The sequence below is a fragment of the Calidris pugnax genome, unplaced genomic scaffold, assembly GCF_001431845.1.
Source record: "Calidris pugnax isolate Ruff unplaced genomic scaffold, ASM143184v1 scaffold58, whole genome shotgun sequence".
Lineage (NCBI taxonomy): Eukaryota > Metazoa > Chordata > Aves > Charadriiformes > Scolopacidae > Calidris > Calidris pugnax.
The window spans coordinates 6,918,210-6,937,462 of NW_015090868.1; the positions used below are offsets into that span (position 1 = coordinate 6,918,210).

Below are 19,253 nucleotides of genomic sequence, written 5' to 3' on the forward strand. Positions count from 1 at the left end.
CTGGCGTAACTTGAGGCCATTTCCTCTCCTCCTGTCACCTGTGACTTGAGAGAAGAGACCGACCCCCACCTCTCTACACCCTCCTTTCAGGGAGTTGTAGAGAGCAATAAGGTCTCCCCTCAGCCTCCTCTTCCCCAGGCTGAATAACCCCAGCTCCCTCAGCCTCTCCTCATAAGACTTGTGCTCCAGACCCCTCACCAGCTTTTTTGCTCTTCTCTGGACCTGCTCCAGCACCTCGATGTCTTTTTTGTGGTAGGGATCCCAAAACTGGACACAGTACTCGAGGTGGGGCCTCACCAGTGCCAAGTACAGCACCTGTGCCTGGAAGGAGAAGACCCTGGAGGTGACTCGTGACTCAAATGCAAACACCTTTTCATTTTTAATATGAAATTTGGCACCACCCAGCTCTTAATCTTTCACTGTCTTAATAATACCAACAGACAGACAATCAACGTATCATTTGGCAGGTCTAATGCTGAAAACTAGATTTATCCCAGTGTTGCATCAGGAGCTGGGTGAGCCCCACGGTGGCACAGAGTGAGTGGAGAGGACGGGGGTCCTTTTGCAGGGACTGGGGTCCCCGTAGAGGCGAGACAAGCCTTGGAGATGCTGGGCTCCACCTCCCGACCCGGGGTGATGCTTTGCCTTTATCTCGCTCCGGGTTTCTATCAGGAGAGGCTTATCTCTGCCGGCAAGATAAGGAGAAAGCGCAGGTTGTAGTGGCCAGGAGGTGCGACACTCTGTGGTAAAGAACGCAGGCAGCCCCACCACGGGGACCTTCTCGCCGAGAGGGCTCCGCTTCCCTACGAAGGGGGGCGGGAGCGAAGTTAATCATCTGCTGGCAATTAACCTGTGACCTCCCACGCCCACGGCACACGCGGGGCAGCGCTGTAGCTTTAACGCGGGAGGAACGGGAGGAGGCCAAGCGGCTGCCAGAAGCCACCACAGATCCCTCACTCGCCTCCCGGCTCCGGCAGAGCTCTGCCCGGCCATGGGGAGCCGCAGCCTGCTGGCCACCATCCTGGCCACCACCTTGGTCTCCCTCTTACCCCCCCCCGCCGCCCCCTCGACCCACCGCAAGCTGCTGGTCTTCTTGCTCGACGGCTTTCGCTTCGACTACATCGATGATGGCGAGCTGGAGGGGCTGCCGGGCTTTCGGGACATCGTCAACATGGGGGTGAAGGTGGACTACATGACCCCGGACTTCCCCAGCCTCTCCTACCCTAATTACTACACGCTGATGACGGGTGAGTACCTGCCCCTTCGCCGGGATGCTCCTGGGGGGGGGGCTCCCTGCGGCTTTTTCCTGCAAAAATGCCTTTAAAAGAAGAAAAAAAAAAAGCACTCCCGTGCTTTTAGCAGGGAGTTTTGGAGCACTTCGGGGTTTCAGCTCAGCACCGCTCGTCCAAATTTTCCTGCAAAAATGCCTTAAAAAGACGAAAAAAAAAGCACTCCCGTGCTTTTAGCCGGGAGTTTGGGAGCAGCACGGGGTTTCAGCTCAGCACCGCTCGTCCAAAACCTGCTCCCAACTCGGAAACGCCGCTTGGAGATGGTTTTTTGAAGTTCTCCAGACGCGGTGGTGCTGGGTCCCTCCTTGTAGGGTGGCCCCGGCTGGGTCAATGCTGGGGGCTGCTGCATGCGGAGCATGAAAACCTGGGGGAAATCCACCAAAAAAATGAGTAGAGAGCCTGCTCGCTGACTTTTCCAGGGAATAACGAGGTGTGTAAACCGAGGGTGGGTGAGAAATGAGCTTATTCCCAGTCAGCGGGTCTGTTTTGGCAAATTCAGGGTTAACTGGACTTTCTGCTTTCACAGGTCCCTGTCTTAGCCTCGCCCTAATTAAGTCCTTGTATTTCTAAGATAATCAGAAACAGCCAGATAGAAAGACGTGAAGGATTGTTTGCTTTTGCTCCCCTAGGCTTTCCCTTGTTCTGACTGCTCGGGAGAGGCTTGTGGAAAATTTGGGGGGAATAGTCGTCATTTGCATGATGCTGATTTACTTTTAAACTAAGCAGAGTGACACAGGCTTACAGTGACACTAGGAAGGAGCACAGGGTATAGCTGAGCCCTTCACACCAGAGAAAACCACCCTAGAAACAACATCTAAGTTAAAAATAATAATAATAAAAACCCTAACAACAACAAAACCCCAAACAAAAAACCAAAAACAAACGGAAAAGTTTTTCCGAAGTTTCTGATTGGATTTTTTCCCCTGAGTTATTTAACAAAGACATTCCAGCTAAGGAGGAGTGAGAAAAATCTGCCCTCTCCGAAGAAGATACGTGGTATCTTCTGCTGTCCTGAACAATACAATGCCCAGTGGTCTGTGTAAACTGGGAAAGCAAATAGATGCCATTGTAAGGCAAAAATCTGACATCAGTTGTGTCCAGCTTGTTTTGAAAGCTCTTAACCCCTTCCTCCCTCTCCCTCTTGGGGAAGGAATGGCTTTCTCTTGCTCATCTCTGAACAGAGGAGAACACAAACCCATCACAGGTGGATTTTTTCATGACTTGATGCAAATGCGGGAAAGCAGAGCAAATGTCACTGAAAAGGTTGAAAACAGAGGTGTCACTCCACTGTAGACTTTGTTTTTATGTGTATGTAGGCAAACCGGTTTAACACTTCATGTGCAAAAAGCCTCATTGTTAAAGAGAACAGGGAAAGCATCTGCTTTCTCTCTTTACTACCTTTAATCATCACACTCATTAAGTGTATATGTATAGGGTGAAGTCTATAATCAGCCTTTGAGGAGTTTTGAAAACAGCCTTTTTTGTACTCAAAGAAGTTTTGTTGTAGGTGATGAAACTCTGCTACTAGACTCTTCACATTTTTAGGGGACCAGAGTTTCTATGCCCCAGCTTGAAGCAAGGAGACAGGTCTGAGAGACCAACCTCAGCTCTTCTTGCAAGTCTCCTGGCCTTCAGGATGAGGATCTCAATGCAAACACAACTTAACTGCTGATAACAATTCACCTTCCTAACACGTGAGTGAAGGCAGTGTTAAGTAGGTGAGGAACCAACTGAGGACTAAGTTTAGGTGATGAACATGCCCAAAGGAAGATCCAAGGCTGCACTTGAGCCCCCTGGGGTGTTAGTGGACCCAGTGGCTGTGTCCTGGCAGGACAAGTCCCATGGATGCACTGTTCTTACCATCAAGGCCACGGTGTGGTCTCCACAGAAAGGAGACATCACCTTCTGTGATGAGTTGGTGGAGGGGTTAGTGAGTGGGAGGTGATGGTGGGAGCGTTGGGACACGCGGCAGACGTAGTGTTGGCTGTGTCCAGTCTGTGCAAGTTCAATTCACAAAGCTGGGACAGCTTTTGGAAAAAAATTGCAGCATGGCAGGGTGTCATGGGCATCGTGCTGTAGTGACCTGCCTGGGGACGGGCAAGTTACTGTCCCCTCGTCACTGCTGTATGGGCAGGAGAAAGCTCATAACTGCATCTCACCAGTCATGGATCCCTGCTGTGGGGTGGGGGGGCTGTAACTGGGATGTGTGGGAATTAAATGTTGCCACAGTTTCTTCAGAGAAACCAGGGACTAAAAGGACAAGCTGTTTTTCATATCTTGCCCTACACTGCTACCTCATAAGCCATTAAGAAACTCAAGTTTCAACCTCCAAATTGCTGTATTTTAGCACTTGTGGATGTGGTTTCATAGTATTCAGCTAAGTCAGCTTAAGAAATTTCTGGCCCCACCTGCCCATTCCCACCCCTGGCTTGTTCATTGTATCCCACCACTTCTTCAGATAAACACTCCCATTCCTTCTTTTTCTGCTCATTCACAAGGTCTTGTGGTCTTGCTGCCCCTTCACCCCGCATCTACGTAACCTTCATGATTCTGGAGAGGATTAGTTGTTGCAGAGGGAAGTTCTCCCTCATTTCCATGGCTTTGGAGGAGGAGGAGGACAGTGGACTCTGCTCCTCAGACATCATCACTGTTGGGGCAGGTCAGTCCCCTCAAATCTGAACTCACTTCCTCCTTCTCCTGCCCAGACCTGCAGGAGGAGGTTATGGAGGTCAGCAGCATCTGCCCCACCACAAAGTCTAATTGCAGATGCCAAATTCCCCCCCCTCAGCCCTGTCAGAAGGTAGCATTCCTCTGGAACAGGCAATTAGCAAGCAGTAGCACGCAGCACATCTTCCTGATTATCTGCAGGATCTTCTAGTCATTATATTTCACTTTACTGATGATTTCAAGAGGGTAGCCTAAACTGAATTTAATATTTGTGAGGAATAGCAAGCTTACTGAGATTTTTTTCAAAGCTGTAACCAAGTAGATGCAACCATAACTGATGACCAAGAGCCACGTATCCAAAAGCAACGAACTAATGTGTGCTAGTGTGAAGCATGCCCCATTTTGCTGAGACTAGGTGCTAATTAAAGCTCAGACACAGTGGGAGGAATCAGTAAACAAAGTTTTGGAAGGGGAGCAGGTGGAGGGAGGTGACTCACCTGTGGTCAGGCAGTGCCACAGGGTGATGGCAGAGCTCTCCATGGGTCCCCTTCCCACTTCAACCTGCTGCTGCTGTCAACCTGTGAGAAGATAGTTTGCTGGAGCTTCCCTGAGTGACAGAGAAAGCCTCAGTCCAAAGCCCGGGGCCTGCCTAGAGGTCTTTTCCCTTCCTCCACACCTACAGTGATTATGAGAAAGAAAACCAGAGCACAGAAACAAGAGGAACACTAATGGTTTGGCTTCTTCATGTAAAGTCGCCTGGTGATTCAGAGCTTGGGGAGAAGCTCCAGTTTCCCTGCGAGCTAAGGCACAGCATCATGAGCTGCTGGTTGCTTGAAGAAGCACCAAGCAACAAGCAAGTCGCTACTGGAGCAAAGGGATCTTGCTGATGAACACCTGGAGAAGTTGTTTTGTTACAAAAATCTGGTGGTGTGCAAGGTAGGCCAAGGATGTCCTGGCTTAAAATCCCACTCTTTAAATAGAATTTAACAGAATTCATGCCGTGTTTCTCAGTTTTGGCTTTCACAGTGGCGTAAAGACTGGTTCTTGGGTGGTTGGGTTGTGACCTAAGATGCTAGGCTGAATCTTACCTGGTGTCCTAGCTCCCCATGCTCAGGTTCTGGTATTGCAGTTGTTGACCTGAAAGGCGTAGTATAAAATGACAAATGAGGCAAAAGGAGCTGTTGCTGCTGACACGTGTGTTTGGGAGAACTTTGCAAGTTCTCCATGTGGGCTTGGCAAGGGAGGGAAGGAGGAGTCCGACCAAATGCACGCATCACAAAAGGCTCACTTAATCGCACCATGTGCTGTTTGTTTTGCAAAGAAAGGAATTAAGACCACAAGCCACCTCGTTGGGGTTTTTATTTTTATCCTGTGGGGAGCTTTTAATATTTCCCTTCCCCTGCCTCCTCCTGGCTCTGCAGGGAGCTCTCATGCCAAGCCAAATGGAAAGTCTGAGGTCTCCCCGTCACCGCTCCAACCACGAGTTATTGCTTCGGAGCCCTGCATGCCATATCTGTCACGCTGAAGAGTTTTTGGGTCCCCCTCGCTGCTGAGGGACCCCCAGCTCCTCTGAACCCCCCCCAAACCCCAGCTCAAAGTATGCGGGGGCCCCTCTCATTTCCAGCCCCAGCCAGCATAAACATGGGCAGACGGTATCACATTGGAGCTGGAAGCTCGGGGAGGATTAATTTTCCAAGATCCTGACAACAAATGAGGTCTTTTCTGGCAGGTCCTCCATGAGGTCAGCTGTGTGGCCCCGCAGCCAAGAGCCCTATTTCTCTTGGCCTCTATAGGAAGCAGAGGGAGTCCCTGCTCCAGAGGTAGGTGGGTGGATGGAGAGCTGCTCAGAGAGGAGCCAGCAAGGGGCCTCTGTCCCTCTTTGGAGAGAACCTGATCTTAAATACTTGGTGGAGAGGCTACGAGGTCCCATGAAGCTTTTGGGATGGAGGAGGAGGTTGAACAGATTGCATTTCAGGTCTCCTGAACCCTAAGGTGAGGCTTAAGGTCTTTGCAGGGCTGTCCCACGCTTGCCCTAACACAGCGATGGCATGTTTGGGGCTTCTCTAAAACACAGGAGTGGTGCGTGGGGTTTTCCCTGCGTGTGCTATCACCTTCTCTTCTTCATGGCAGGAGGGACAGGGGCAACACGGCAGGTCCCAAGGATGGGCGAAAGTCAAGGTCTACTTTGCCAGACTGAAGGTTTCACCCATCTTCCATATTTCTACCATCTTTCCTCCACTCCTCACCCTCAGTGTTGGCATACTTGACTGCTGAGGGGCTTTGGTAGATGATGTTGTGGTCTGACAAATCCACTCTGCCTCTGTTTTCTCCCGAGCACAGATAATCTCCACGTTTGCTGTTTATTCTACGCTTTCTGGGAGCAAATGTCCTTTGGGGTCCCACCCCTGGAGTCCTCTGGGGTCTGGCTTGTGTGACACGTACTAGTACATTTATTATTTGCTGCGTGAGGTCTCCTGGTTTGTAGCACAGCATCTCCACTCTCCATCCACTCGATAACTGGAGGAAACCCCATCTGGTGATGGCTCTAGCAGATGCCTCTTTTCTGCTGATGGTATCTAGGCTCCAGCCTGGTCCAGGAAAGCACGCTGACAATTTGTGTTTAGCAGTTAAACAAGATTTTAGTCACATAAACAATACTTGTGCGTTGTCTGAGACATAAAAAATGGAGGGATAGGAGTATAACAGGGAAACTTATTATCGGCACATGTTAACTGAAATTATCTCAGCTTCACTGTCCAGGCTGAGAAAAAAAAGCCAGGAGGACACAAAGAGCATGATGAGTGGCAAGGAAACAGGATTATTTTTTTTTTTCTTTTTGCTCCTTTCAACCACCACAGATGCCAGCAGCAGCAAAGATTTAAAAAATTCTCTTAATGACCTATAGTCTTTAAACAGACAGACTCCTCTTTTTGTTGGATTCAGTACCTTTCCATTTCTAAAATTGTGTGTTGGGAAGCAAAAGAGCACGAAACAGTCTGTGTTAATACTATTAACTGGCAGGGAAGGGGTATTATCCTAGCAAGGACAGGCTGGAGAAGAGAGTAGGAACCAGGAGGGTTTTTCATTTTCATGTTCTTCCTCTCGCTTTGTTTACTCACGGCCTGCAGGAAGGCTGTGACGCCGAGCGCCAAGATTTTCCTCTTTCACACATACACAAAATGTTGTAAAAAATCTGTGTTTGCTTTCCACCACTTAAAAAAAAAAAAAAAAGGAAACACTTTCGAAGAGGAGAACAGAAAGTTTTCTCTAACACACGTTCATATGCTGCAAATTAAATTGAAGCAGAGAGTTTTTCCCTTCTTACTAGCTACAGCCTCGCAGCTGCGGTGTCCTCAAGGTGTATCCAGCTGAGGGTGGTCAGGGGTCCCATCGTGGTCTCTCAGCCCCCTGCTGCCTCTCAGTTGAGGAGGCCCATGGACAGCTTTGAGCACCTGCTCTTCAGGGACACAAGATCTGCCTTCCCAGGAAAGACATGGACCTGTAAGAGAAGGTCCAGAAAAGGCCAGAAAGATGCTCAGAGGGCTTGGAGCCCCTCTGCTGTGAGGACAGGCTGAGAGAGTTGGGGGGGATTCAGCCTGGAGAAGAGAAGGCTCCAGGGAGACCTTAGAGCCCCTTCCAGCTAAAGGGGCTCCAGGAGAGATAGGGAGGGACTCTTGATCTCAAGATCTACTCTTGGGGAGGAAGTAGAGCCATAGGGTGAGGGGGAACAGATTTAAATTAGAAGAGGGAAGATTTAGATTAGATTTTATGAAGAAATCCTTTCTTGTGTGGGTGGTGAGACCCTGGCCCAGGTTGCCCAGAGAGAGGTGGTAGGTGCCCCATACCTGGAAACATTCAAGGCCAGGTTGGATGCGGCTCTGAGCCATCTGATCTAGTTGAAGATGTCTCTGCCCATGGCAGGGGGGTTGGACTAGATGGCCTTTAAAGGTCCCTTCTAGCCCAGACTATTCTGTAATTCTATAATTCATGCACAAGCAAGCATCCAAAGCCTAAGCTGGATGCTTTGGAAGCAATTTTTGTGCATGCCAGCCCTGGCCCCATTATGAAAGCATTGAATTAAGAGTTTCACTCTCTTATTGAGTGAGTCACTTTCAGGAAAATAAAAAATAATGCTGTATATAGCAGAGATTTTTCTGTGCTTTTTGATGTGATCCTACTGAGATTGCAAAGTGTCGCCTGACGTGTGCTAAGGTCTTTCTGCTTTGGATCTGTCTGGTATTGGAGGTCATAAAAATTTGGAAAGCCTTTGCCAGCACACGCTCTTCTGGGAGCAGAAATGGTCCGTGCGCATCTTGCGGGTACCAGTTTTGCTTGGGGGCCTGCAGATGGCAGGGCCACTTTGCCCAGACCAGAGCTCCCCTCCTGCCTTTTTGTGAGCACTGGTCTTCACCAGGCCGCTTAAGGTTTGGCATGAGGGTTTTGGTTTCTTCCCTGAGGTCTGTCTTTTCAAAGCAGGGCAGATGAGACCTTAGGTGACTCTTCAGGCAAGGGCATAGTGGAGGATCTGGCTCTTGTCGCTTCCCGAGGAGTGGGGACATCATGGTGGGACATGGGAGGAGAGGTGTCACCGTAGCATCAAGGCATGCAGGTGGTATCACATAGTGCAGCACATTTAGCTAATTGCCTGCATTTGTGTTCGTCATCAAGTGGATACCACCTGGGTACGGGGTTATGAGTTCTCTGATAAATCTGGTTTGCTCCATGAAGGTTTGCCTCCGTTTTGTGCCCAATGCACAGGGTATAACCTTGTGCATCTGCCACACGCTGCCTTCCTTTTAAAAAAAAAATAAAAAACCACTGGCTGTCTCAAAAGAGCATTTTCTCTTGTCAATTTGGGCGCAGGTGGTGCTTGTATGATATATTGTGCCTACTGGTGATCCTACCTGCTGTCCCCGCAGCCAGTGGAAGACCACCAGAGGAAAAGAGGTCATTTGGAAGCAGGAAAATGCCACAGGAACACAGGCTCTGGTTTCCAAATCTCACATATGGTCAATGTAGGGTGCTCAGAGCTCTTCTGAGTCCCTGTGCTCTTCTTGTGGGTGGCCAAGTAGCGTCCCTGTGCTCTTCTTGTGGGTGGCCAAGTGGCTGTGTGTTTTCTTGGGTGTTTTTTTTTGTTGGTTTTTTTTTTTAATTTCATCTTTGTTTTGCATAGATCCATTTGAATGCTGACAAAAGTGCCTGGAGACATGGGAATGTGCTTTAGACAAAGCCAATGCTGTAAGGAGTGTAGTGTCCAAGTAAGCTGTAGCAGGCAGACGTGCAAATGCTTTTGCTGGCTCTCTTCCAGAAGGATACAGCAGTTATCATATTCCTGGGAACTATACCCTCTTTGTTTTCCTCTGTTGCTTGAGGAAGGGGTGCTTTCTGCTATGATTGCAGTGAGTTTAGTGAAATCTGTATGCTGAAATTGCTTTTTTTGCCCGGTTTCTACTTTTGTAGCTCTTAAGATAATGTTTGATTACAGAGGAAAGCTGCAGTAATGGAAGCAATAATAAATTCACCTTGTTATGGTGATTGTCTAACATCATGTTGCTATTTTGATAATTGTTAAAAAGGAGATCACTGGAGGTTGTTTTTTCAGGGTGGAGAAAATGACTTACAATAGGGGATGTAAAGAACTCAGGTTGTATGAGTGACCCAAAAGAAATTTGAGAATTTACCTTAATTCTGTGTGTGACTGTCTCTGAGGGGGAGAAATGCCAGCTATTGCAGAGCTTTTTAATCTAGTGAGCAAGGCACAGAAAAAGTCATGGTTGAAGATTAACAATGGTCAAAAATAAAATTAGAGACAAGGGATACCTTCTGAACAGTGTTTGCTGATGGCAAACATTGGGATGAGGAACCCAAGGAGGAGATTGATGGGTTGAGATTGAGTTGGGTATTGAGATGGCTGAGATGGGAGATTGAGTTGGGTATAGATGTCTTCTAAGAAGGTCCAGGTTCTTTCTGGGACACAGGCTTCAAGCAAGCAGATGAGTGCCTCTAGGCAGCATGAAGTGGTCATATCTTTTGGTCTTCCTGCTCAGCTGACCTTCTGGCCTGGTGAACCAGGGATGTCTGCAATGAAAACGGATCCATTACAGTCTTCTGGGCCTCTTTTTTCAATATAAGAAAGAGGGCTGGAGTCCATGGGAGAATGAACTTGTCTGATGTGGTGATCAGAAGAATACTGTCCTCTGTATTAGCGCACACACTTAATTAATCTTCCCAACAACACTCTAAAGAAGAATCTCCATTCAAATACTTAAAGGGGTGGGCAAACTGACAGCAGAGCCTGAATCCTATAGGGAGCTCACATCATCAGCAGCTGGAGCTCGTTGTTTCTGTATGAAGACTGCACTGTACATCATACTAATACATGACTAACAGCTTCAGGTTTCCCAGGCTGGCACCAGTTGCCTGTCTGCAGTTTGGCAGGTCGATATATCCTCAGGAGTATGTGGACTTCAACAAGTTGTCCTTTAAGTGGGAGGGTTGTTTTTGTTGCACTGTAGAGGCTTCCTTCTAGTTCTTCTGGTACTCGGGGTGAATACAGCACTTGGTGGCCTAAGGAGGACAGATTATTGCCCGTCCAGTCCACCGGTTCTCCTATATTAAACCTATTTGGCTTGATATGGAAAATAATGACTGTGACAATTTGGGACTGCTTTTCTCTGCTGGGGAGGAGGAAATGTTTTGCATAACTGAAATACTCCCTAGTAGGGGAGTTCAAAATCCAATTGAAGGTCACATGTACCCAAAGTATACAGAGTCCTCTGCTGGAAATCATGCCTTTTGAAAACAAGCAGACCGAGATTATTTCGGTTCCGATCACCACGCTCAGTCTCACAATAATCAAAGCCTGTTATCTGGATCCGTGCAATATCGTGACTCACCAGCTAATGATGACAGTGTCTCACACATGCATCAGCTGTTGCTTTTTAAGATATGAAAATCGTGGACGCCAGTAGAACTTAATCATCAACATTTCTTTTTCCATTCTTTGTTATTTCATCTGCAGATTAACTCTTAAAATACGGTGTCTTCTCTTCTGACAAAGATAAGAACTGGAAGACATTTCCCAGCAATTATATACTAGTTTCTTGTAATATAAAGTTGACCAAGGACCCTCAAGGTGCAGTAAAAGGACTGAAAATGTCTGATGAAATGATTGCTGTCCCCACAACCAAGAACAAAACATGTTCATTTAATAAAAAATAAGAAGGACAGGGACTGTTGCAGCAGGTCCAGAGGAGGCCATGAAGTTTCTGTGAGGGCTGGAGCCCCTCTGCTGTGAGGACAGGCTGAGAGAGTTGGGGGAGTTCAGCCGGGAGAAGGGAAGGCTTCAGGGAGACCTTAGAGAGCTACCAGAGGACCTCAATTAAAGGTAATAGGCTCAAGAAGATCATATGAGCGGTTGCAAGGTAAGAGGCCCCTGGGTTCTAATCACAGCTTTTCAGCTGATTTGTTGGACGAGCTGGTCATAGCTGGGGTGGTGTTGCTGATATCCTTCTGTTGAAAACACCAATCTGATTGTGCTGCTTTTTTTTTTTTCTCCTCCCCTGAAGGTCGGCACTGTGAGGTCCATCAGATGATTGGAAACTACATGTGGGACCAGAAGAGAAATGTGTCTTTTGATATTGGTGTGAATACCGAAAGCCTGCTGCCTCTCTGGTGGAATGGATCAGAGCCTTTGTGGGTCACAATGACGAAAGCAAAAAAGAATGTTTTCATGTACTACTGGCCAGGTTAGTATGTCAAAATTTGCTACCACCTTAACAGTGTATCTTTACATCCAAGCGCTCCGTACCCTCTAGGATGACTCTTTAATACCCAGAAATACAGACAAGAATTACGAGTGCTTTACTAACCAGTTGTAGAAATGAATTATCTTTCCTCAGGCTGTGACAATTTGCCTGTGCTCAGAAAGGAAAACACTGAAGTGTCACTGGAGGTAGCGTTCCACCCAAACATTACCTTCAAGGAGGTTGCTGGCTTGCAGACCATCCCCTTCTCTACCGACTGCTCATTTCTCTTGCCCACCTGTAGCTTCTGCTGTGCTGGATGGTTCACAGAGCAACTCTGTAGACCATGTCACTGATCAAAGTTAAACAGTAACCATCCTTCCCCAAAGCCTGTTTGGTTTTAACCTGGAAATTAGTAGCTGAGAGCTGAAGATGATCTACTCTGTGGAGACAGTTCTGGATGCCCCATCCCTGGAGAGGTTCAAGGCCAGGCTGGATGGGGCTTTGAGCAACCTGGTCTAGTGGGAGGTGTCCCTGTCCAGAGCAAGGGGGTTGGAACTAGATGATCTTGAAGGTCCCTTCCAACCCAAACCATTCTCTGATTCTATGACAGCAAAATCCAGCTGAAAGCAAAGCATCCTTTGGTGAGCTGGAGTGAGCACTCTTGTCCTCCATCATTAACTCAGCTGAGGTCCCAGTTCCTCGAAATCTGAGACGTTCATTTGGAGGGACTTGGCCTTTCCATTCCTCGTTTGCTGGGCATTGGACCACTGAAATCACTAGGGATGTATAAGAGCAAGTCTTTTTTCACAACTAGGAGTATACCCTTAGGCAGTCCATTTAGGGACCCCCATGGAAATAAATATTCCAGCTGCGTGGCCAAACCAGATCCCTTGCAAGGTACCCAGTTTCTCAACTTTTTGACCTTTTAAACTCTGCTACCTAAGCGGTATGCAAATGCCCTCGCATGTGTAGCTACAGGCTGGAGGACCACGTGTTGGAGGAGCTGTACTGAGTACAGCCGGTGCCGGTGGCCAGGGCAGCAGCAGCTGACTCATGCCATGGGCTTCCAGCCAGCTTGTCTTCTGCATCCCAACGCTCGTGTGCCCGGTCACGCTCTTCCCATGCAATGTGGCTAATGGCATCCCAGGGGAAAAAAAGAAAAAAAAAATAAAGGCCAAAGTTCTCAGGAAAGGGAATAAAGAGGGAACCAAGATGAAAAACCTTGAAAAGCCATCCAGAGGGTTTCTACAGTACTGAAGAGAGAAAAGATCTGAGGGTGACGGTATTGCTTTATGGACTCAAAGGCAGTCCAAGGGATTGGAATTGCAGACTAGATGTAATGGTTTGGATCAGCCCTCAAAAGAACCCTGCTTCTTATTGGAGATCACCCAAGTGACCTAACAGCAGTGCGGATAGTGGGATATAGAAATCATACAAGAATGTAGAAATTCTTCTAAAGATTGACAAAAAGACCTGTTTCTATAGACTATTCATTTTTTAACTACTAAAGTAACTGCGCAGACTAGGTATAATTATCTACTGAATAGACCTAACAGTCTACAGAGGGCTCCTGAAATCCAAAAGAATGGTATCACTTTCCATTAAATGCCTTTGGACTTCACCTAGCTCCTTCATGTTGCCCTTTGAGCGGCGTCTCCCAGGGAGAAGACACATGAGGTGTACGGGAGTTTTTGCCTGGATCTGGTATTTTAGCTGTGGATTGTGACATCTGTCTGTCGTGACCGACGACCTTTGGCAAAGTCCTGAGTGCCTCAGTTCAGCAAATTCTTAAGCACAGCTTTATTTTTTAAGGGTGTTCATGTTCTCAAAGGCCACATTGGCCATAGGGGGTCAGGCACAGGGCAGGAAGCAGACTCAAGCTATTGGACTAAAACACAGGGAAACTGGGCCACAGTGGGAGCCCAGGTGTAACTGGACTGAACAGAAATCACGCCCAAATGCAATAGTATTTATTTATTACATTTTCCCCCTATGACTTTTTGGAACCGTTTTCTAGTTCCATAGTTGGGATGTAATCTTTTCTTCTGGATTTACTGTTTTAAAGCTTTAATTCTTTAAAAGGCTTTGACTGGGGAGTGATGCCAAACAAAATTAAATCAAAAATAAGGGTTTAACAAGCAAGGTGGGTGGAGGTCCCACAGATGTTTGCACCGAGTAGGATCTCCTGTTGTTGGGTAACTTTCCAGCCTGACGATACACCGCTGCTTAGCAATGAGTCTTGCAAATCTGATAAAGATCCAAACAGGAAAAATTTGGGAAACTGTTAACAGAAACAGCAGTGTACAGCCAACTCCATCGCGCTTTGTTCTGTAAGATGCTGTTTTCCCTTTAGCCAGTGGTGGAAAATAAAAGAGACCGATGAAACGTAGCAGAAACGTGTTGAGAAGACCAAGGAGCTGATTCCCAGGGTTAGCTTACACCACTGCCATTTCCTCCTCGGAGCCAGTTCCAAGCTTTGCAGAGTCTGAACTCAAAATCTGCTACTTCGTGTTCTTCTCTGTATTCCTCTCCCTCTGTGTATTCGGTGCTTAAAGAAAGAAAATCCAGACCCCCTGGGAATGGGGGAACACAGAGCAGGAGGGCTGTCAGATGGGAGTGCCCATCCATCACTGCTTTATCTGAGAGCCCAACATAAACACGGAAAAGACAACCTTGTGGGCAGAATTCATCTGGAATCTCCTGCCTCCAGAAGTGGAGGAGCCAAAATACCACTGTGCTGGGGGTGTCCCAGCCGCCGCTTGGGCCAAAACGCAAGCAGTTGGCTTGTAGGGATGTTCTTCTGCTTTCTTCACAGCATTTATTAGGCCGTTTCTGCTCTCCAAGGCATTTCTGGGGAAAAAGTCATGTATTTTCTGACTGTTTGCTGAGTAAAACACACCAGCTAGTGCCATACATGGGGAGAAACGTGCAGCCCAGCTTGCCTCTTGGAGCGTTGCTGCTCCATCCAGGGGATGGAGAAGCCCCAGTGGAGCACAAGAGCATCCTGGTGGTCCCACCAAAGCCAAAGCTTTACATTGCTCCTCACGCTCAGCCCAGTGGGTGGTGTCATCCCAGACCTTCAAACTCCTTCATTCTTCAGCAGCCTATGCAGCCCCTTCAGCCCCGTCAGCGACGTCTTTGCTCAGCACTGAAATGAGAGAAAGGGGTGGGGAAAAAAAAAACACTGACCCACACCAAAAAAAGACTCTAAATCCAAGCTTTCAACATTTAAACACAACATTTACCAGACCGTGGAGCTCGCCTGGAAAGTTTTCAAAAACCTTCTGTTATGACATGAAGTGTCCGACTGTTAAATCAATGTTTAGAAATGCAATTTAAAGCTGGCAGAGGTTCAGGTCTCCGTGTCAGACAGATAAAGAGGAGCCGATACATCACTGCGAAGGAAGTCTCCTTATCCCTGCTCCAGTAGTTCAGGTTTTTAAACAAAGGTTTAGCATCATACAAAAGTGTGCAGAAAGGCATCTAACATTACATCTTAGTAAATGCAACTCATCTATTTGTAGTTTAAACAAGAAAAAACTTAACATTCCCTTTGTCTGGCTCCAAACCTTTTTGAATTTCCTTTCTCATAATACTTAAATGAGAAAATTTACCATCTGTCCTGGCCTCTACCAAAATGATATTTAAATATTAAAGGGTCTTCATGGCCAGTTTTTCAGAATTGTAACAAGCCTTAATATCAAATATCCAATTTTATGTTCTGTTCATCACAGAGACTGAAAAATAAAAAGAAAAAAGGAAGCTCTTGGGATCTAAACAGCCTGAATTTTCAGTGTTACTGCCAATGAACCGCACACTTGAAAACCAATATTTAGTGGCCAAAATGATTTCTAATTGTTGCTGCCTATGTAGTTCTTTATGTCATGCTCATCACTTGACAATCTAGAAATAGCAAAGATACCTGAGCACCTAAAATATTCCAGATCCCCAAGAGGTTAATGCTTCCAGTTAAAATTATCTCATGAGTAATTCTGAGGAACGCTATCTGAGGAAATTATAATCTGATGTCAGTATCTGAAGAGGAAAAAAAGAGGCAAAATCATCATATTAGTCATTGGCAATGAGCAATCATCCCCCTGAACTAAAATACTAAGCATTTCCAACGTGTTCCCAAATGCCTCCTTAATTTCTTGCCTGGCTTTGGAGCCAATCTTTTCCCAGATTCAAGTGTCAGAGGAGAAATTGGATCTGAAGTTCCAGGTCAGTCTTGAAATTGTAGCAAAGCCCAGAGAGTATCACTTCCTAGGAACCCATGTTTTGCTGCTGGTAGCACCCAGGACATTGTGCAGAAGACTCCAACTTCACACCTTCAGGGCAGGGGGCAAAGGCTTCTGCTTCCTGGAGATGGCTTCGGGTCAATCATGGAATACCTTTTTTTGATGATTTGGTTAGGTAGCAGCAATGTAATTTCTTGAAGGTGGTGAGTAGAGATGTATAGAGGTTTTACTGCGGGAAGGTATGGAGTCAGTTCTTGTCAAGTTACCTGCAAGCTCAAGGTTGCAGATTACTTTTGGTGGTGGGGAGAGAAATACTGAAGTGTCTCCATGCAGAAAGGGGGGAATTAAGTCATAGAAGTTTGGGGCAGCAGGGGAAGAACAGAAGGTGAGCACCATCACACACTCCCACAATTTTTATAAAGACAAATTTAGGTAAGGTTTCGAAATTATTTAAATATGTTTTTCATAGAAAAGTAAAGTAGTTAACTACATGTTCTGTTTATTGTTGCAAATAATTAATTCTTACAAGTAATTAATTGTAATGTGTTCCTGTCCAGCCTGCTGTAGGTGACCCTGCTTTGGCAGGGGGGTTGGACTAGATGAGCTCTGAAGCTCCTTTCCAACCCTGCAATTCTGTGATTCTGTAATAGATGGGATCCCTTGAAACACACAAAGGGTATGGAGACCTCGGAGCTGCCACCATGGACCACTGAGGGAAGAGACTGAGTCTTTCGTGTGTGCTAGGGCTCTTTGACTTTTGGAAAGGGTAACCTCCATCTGAGTTATCTGGCTTTCTGCAAGTCAGTGAAGTTTTTTTTAAATTTCCTAAGCTCAAATATTTAAGTTTTTGTAGCCTTTCATGGTGCTCCTGAGAAGTCATAACCAGAAGTCTCCTAGCCAGCTTAGCCTGGAAGTGGTGTGCTTTTGCCCATTCCCCAGGGTTGTACCTCAGGGATGTGAGCTCACGTGGGCTGAGATGCAAGACACCGACAAATTCTCTTCACCAAGTGTCCCAGGAAGCAAACCAGTCCAAATCATCCCTGAAAGCCCCTCTGCTTGCTCTCATGCCTTCTCTGTGCTTCCACCTCCTGTTCAACCTTCTCCCTCCCCAAGCAATGAATCAACTTCTGGCAGGCCTTAATGGCTATTCCTTTCATCCCAAAGGAGAAGCAAAGTGACCCAAATGTAGGCAGATTAGGGCTATGGCTGAGAGTTGCCTTTTCCACCTGACTGTACTGCTGTATACAGAGGCCATTTTGCAAAAGATCTTTTTTTTCCCCTCTTATGCCCCAGGAATACACCAGAAAATGCCTAACTGTGATGGGAGGACTCTGGGGCTCTCAAAAGATAATTTGCATGAATCCCGTGTTTCTGAAAGCATAGTTCTTTAAAATATTAATGTTATTCTGCAGCATAGTAACCAGAGAGCAAAAGGGCAAAAAAACCCACAAAAACATGTTTTTATGTGTTCAGGGCCATGTTCTCCTGTAGGATTTGTTGCCATAAATTTCTGGGCCACAAAACAGACTGTATTTTGCAAGGAAGGCTGCAAGTTACCAAGAGAGTTAATTGGTTTATACTGTTTTAATAAGACCTCCTGGGAAACAGATTTAATCACGGAGTGCCAGTATCACATAATAAAACGCAGTTTATAGAGGATATTATGGCCCAAGATACAGCCTGTCTAACTGGAAAGTATTTGCTGAACTTTCAGGGAACAATATCTAAATCTATTACGTTGGCAGCCTGGAAACAAGGCGGTGTGGCTGCACTAGTTAAAATGAAAAAAAGCTAGAGATTTACGTGGAAACCGTCTGCCACAAAGGAATCAAGGGTTTTATCGTGGGGAGGCACAGAGACCTTCCCTCTTAGAGGAGGGAATACAAGGATCCAAGGTACGGTTTGCTACAAGCACTCCTCAAGCCAACCTCTCTCTCCAACAGCATCCTGGCCTGTATCAGGAACAGCGTGGCGAGTAGGGCCCGAGAGGTGATTGTCCCCCTGTACTCAGCACTGGTGAGGCCTCACCTCGACTACTGTGTCCAGTTTTGGGCCCCCTACCATAAAAAAGACATTGAGGTGCTGGAGCAGGTCCAGAGAAGGGCGACAAAGATGGTGAGGGATCTGGAGAGTAAGTCTTATGAGGAGAGGCTGAGGGAGCTGGGGTTATTCAGCCTGGAGAAGAGGAGGCTGAGGGGAGACCTTATTGCTCTCTACAACTACCTGAAAGGAGGGTGTAGAGAGGTGGGGGTCGGTCTCTTCTCTCAAGTCACAGGCGACAGGACGAGAGGAAATGGCCTCAAGTTGCACCAGGGGAGGTTCAGGCTGGATATTAGGAAAAATTTTTTCACTGAAAGGGTTATCAGGCATTGGAATGGGCTGCCCAGGGAGGTGGTTGAGGCATCATCCCTGGAGGTGTTCAAAAGACAGGTTGATGTAGTGCTGGGAGGTATGGGTTAGTGATGATGCTCCTTGTTTGTTGTGTGGGTGTCTATTTTTGTCAGTTAGGTTGACGGTTGGACAAAATGATCTTTAAGGTCCCTTCCAACCTAGAAGATTCTGTGATTCCTTTTCCCCCTTCCCAACCACCAGGTTTCCTGCAGGGAAGGTGTCAGAGAAGTAATGTCATGGGGAAACCTGAACTTGAACCCCCCGGCGTGGGGTCTGCGATCAAGGCTGAACAGCAGAGCTTACCATGTGGTGTTTTTTTCACTCCTAGGTTGCGAGGTGGAAATCCTCGGAGTCCGACCAAGTTACTGCCGCGAGTACTTCAGCGTCCCCTCAGACAAAAACTTTGCAGACGCCATCAGCGACGCTCTGGAGTCTCTGCGGTGAGTCTCTGGGCTGGTGGGGTTTCCTCTCCCAAGGATGAGTATTTGGGTTTACTGTCAGTTGGGGTGGTTTTCAGGGTTGGCTCCCAGGTAGGAAGGTGGAGTCCGGTTGGTAGTACTGTTGTAGAAACATGACCGTTACGGAAATAGACCCTCACATGGAAAGATGTGCTCCTCTTGTCATGTGTAGGTTACAACACAGAGGAGACATCTCAACTTACTATTTTTAATTTGCTCTTTCAAAAAAATTCCAGCTCAGTCTTTGAGTATCTGTTCACTGACCTGCAAGAGAAGACTCTGAAATGCTTGGATTTAGAGAGAGCTCCTGGGAATTTGGAAGTTCTGAAATTCAGCTCCGGTCACTTGTTTATGAGGCCAATGCTTGAGCTTCTCCAGCAATTTGGAACATCTCAAGTACAATGATTTCAGAGTAGGCAGTCTTTTTGTGCAAATGTGAGAGTAGAGTAGAAGAGAATAGAA

The 19,253-nt window shown here is 46.9% G+C and overlaps 1 protein-coding gene across 3 annotated transcripts in view; it reads left to right on the forward strand.

Annotated features, from left to right (window-relative positions):
• Positions 1 to 913: 913 nt before the first annotated feature.
• Positions 914 to 19,253, forward strand: part of ENPP6 (ectonucleotide pyrophosphatase/phosphodiesterase 6) — a 35,128-nt gene continuing 16,788 nt past the window's right edge. For all 3 annotated transcript variants that reach the window (XR_001412434.1, XM_014945488.1, XM_014945489.1), the window contains exons 1-3: positions 914 to 1,247; positions 11,525 to 11,704; positions 18,662 to 18,773. Coding sequence is in view for 2 of the 3 variants with exons in the window: in XM_014945488.1 (XP_014800974.1) it covers positions 992 to 1,247; positions 11,525 to 11,704; positions 18,662 to 18,773 (548 nt within the window). In the remaining variant the exon portion in view is untranslated. The remainder of the gene's footprint in view (positions 1,248 to 11,524; positions 11,705 to 18,661; positions 18,774 to 19,253) is intronic.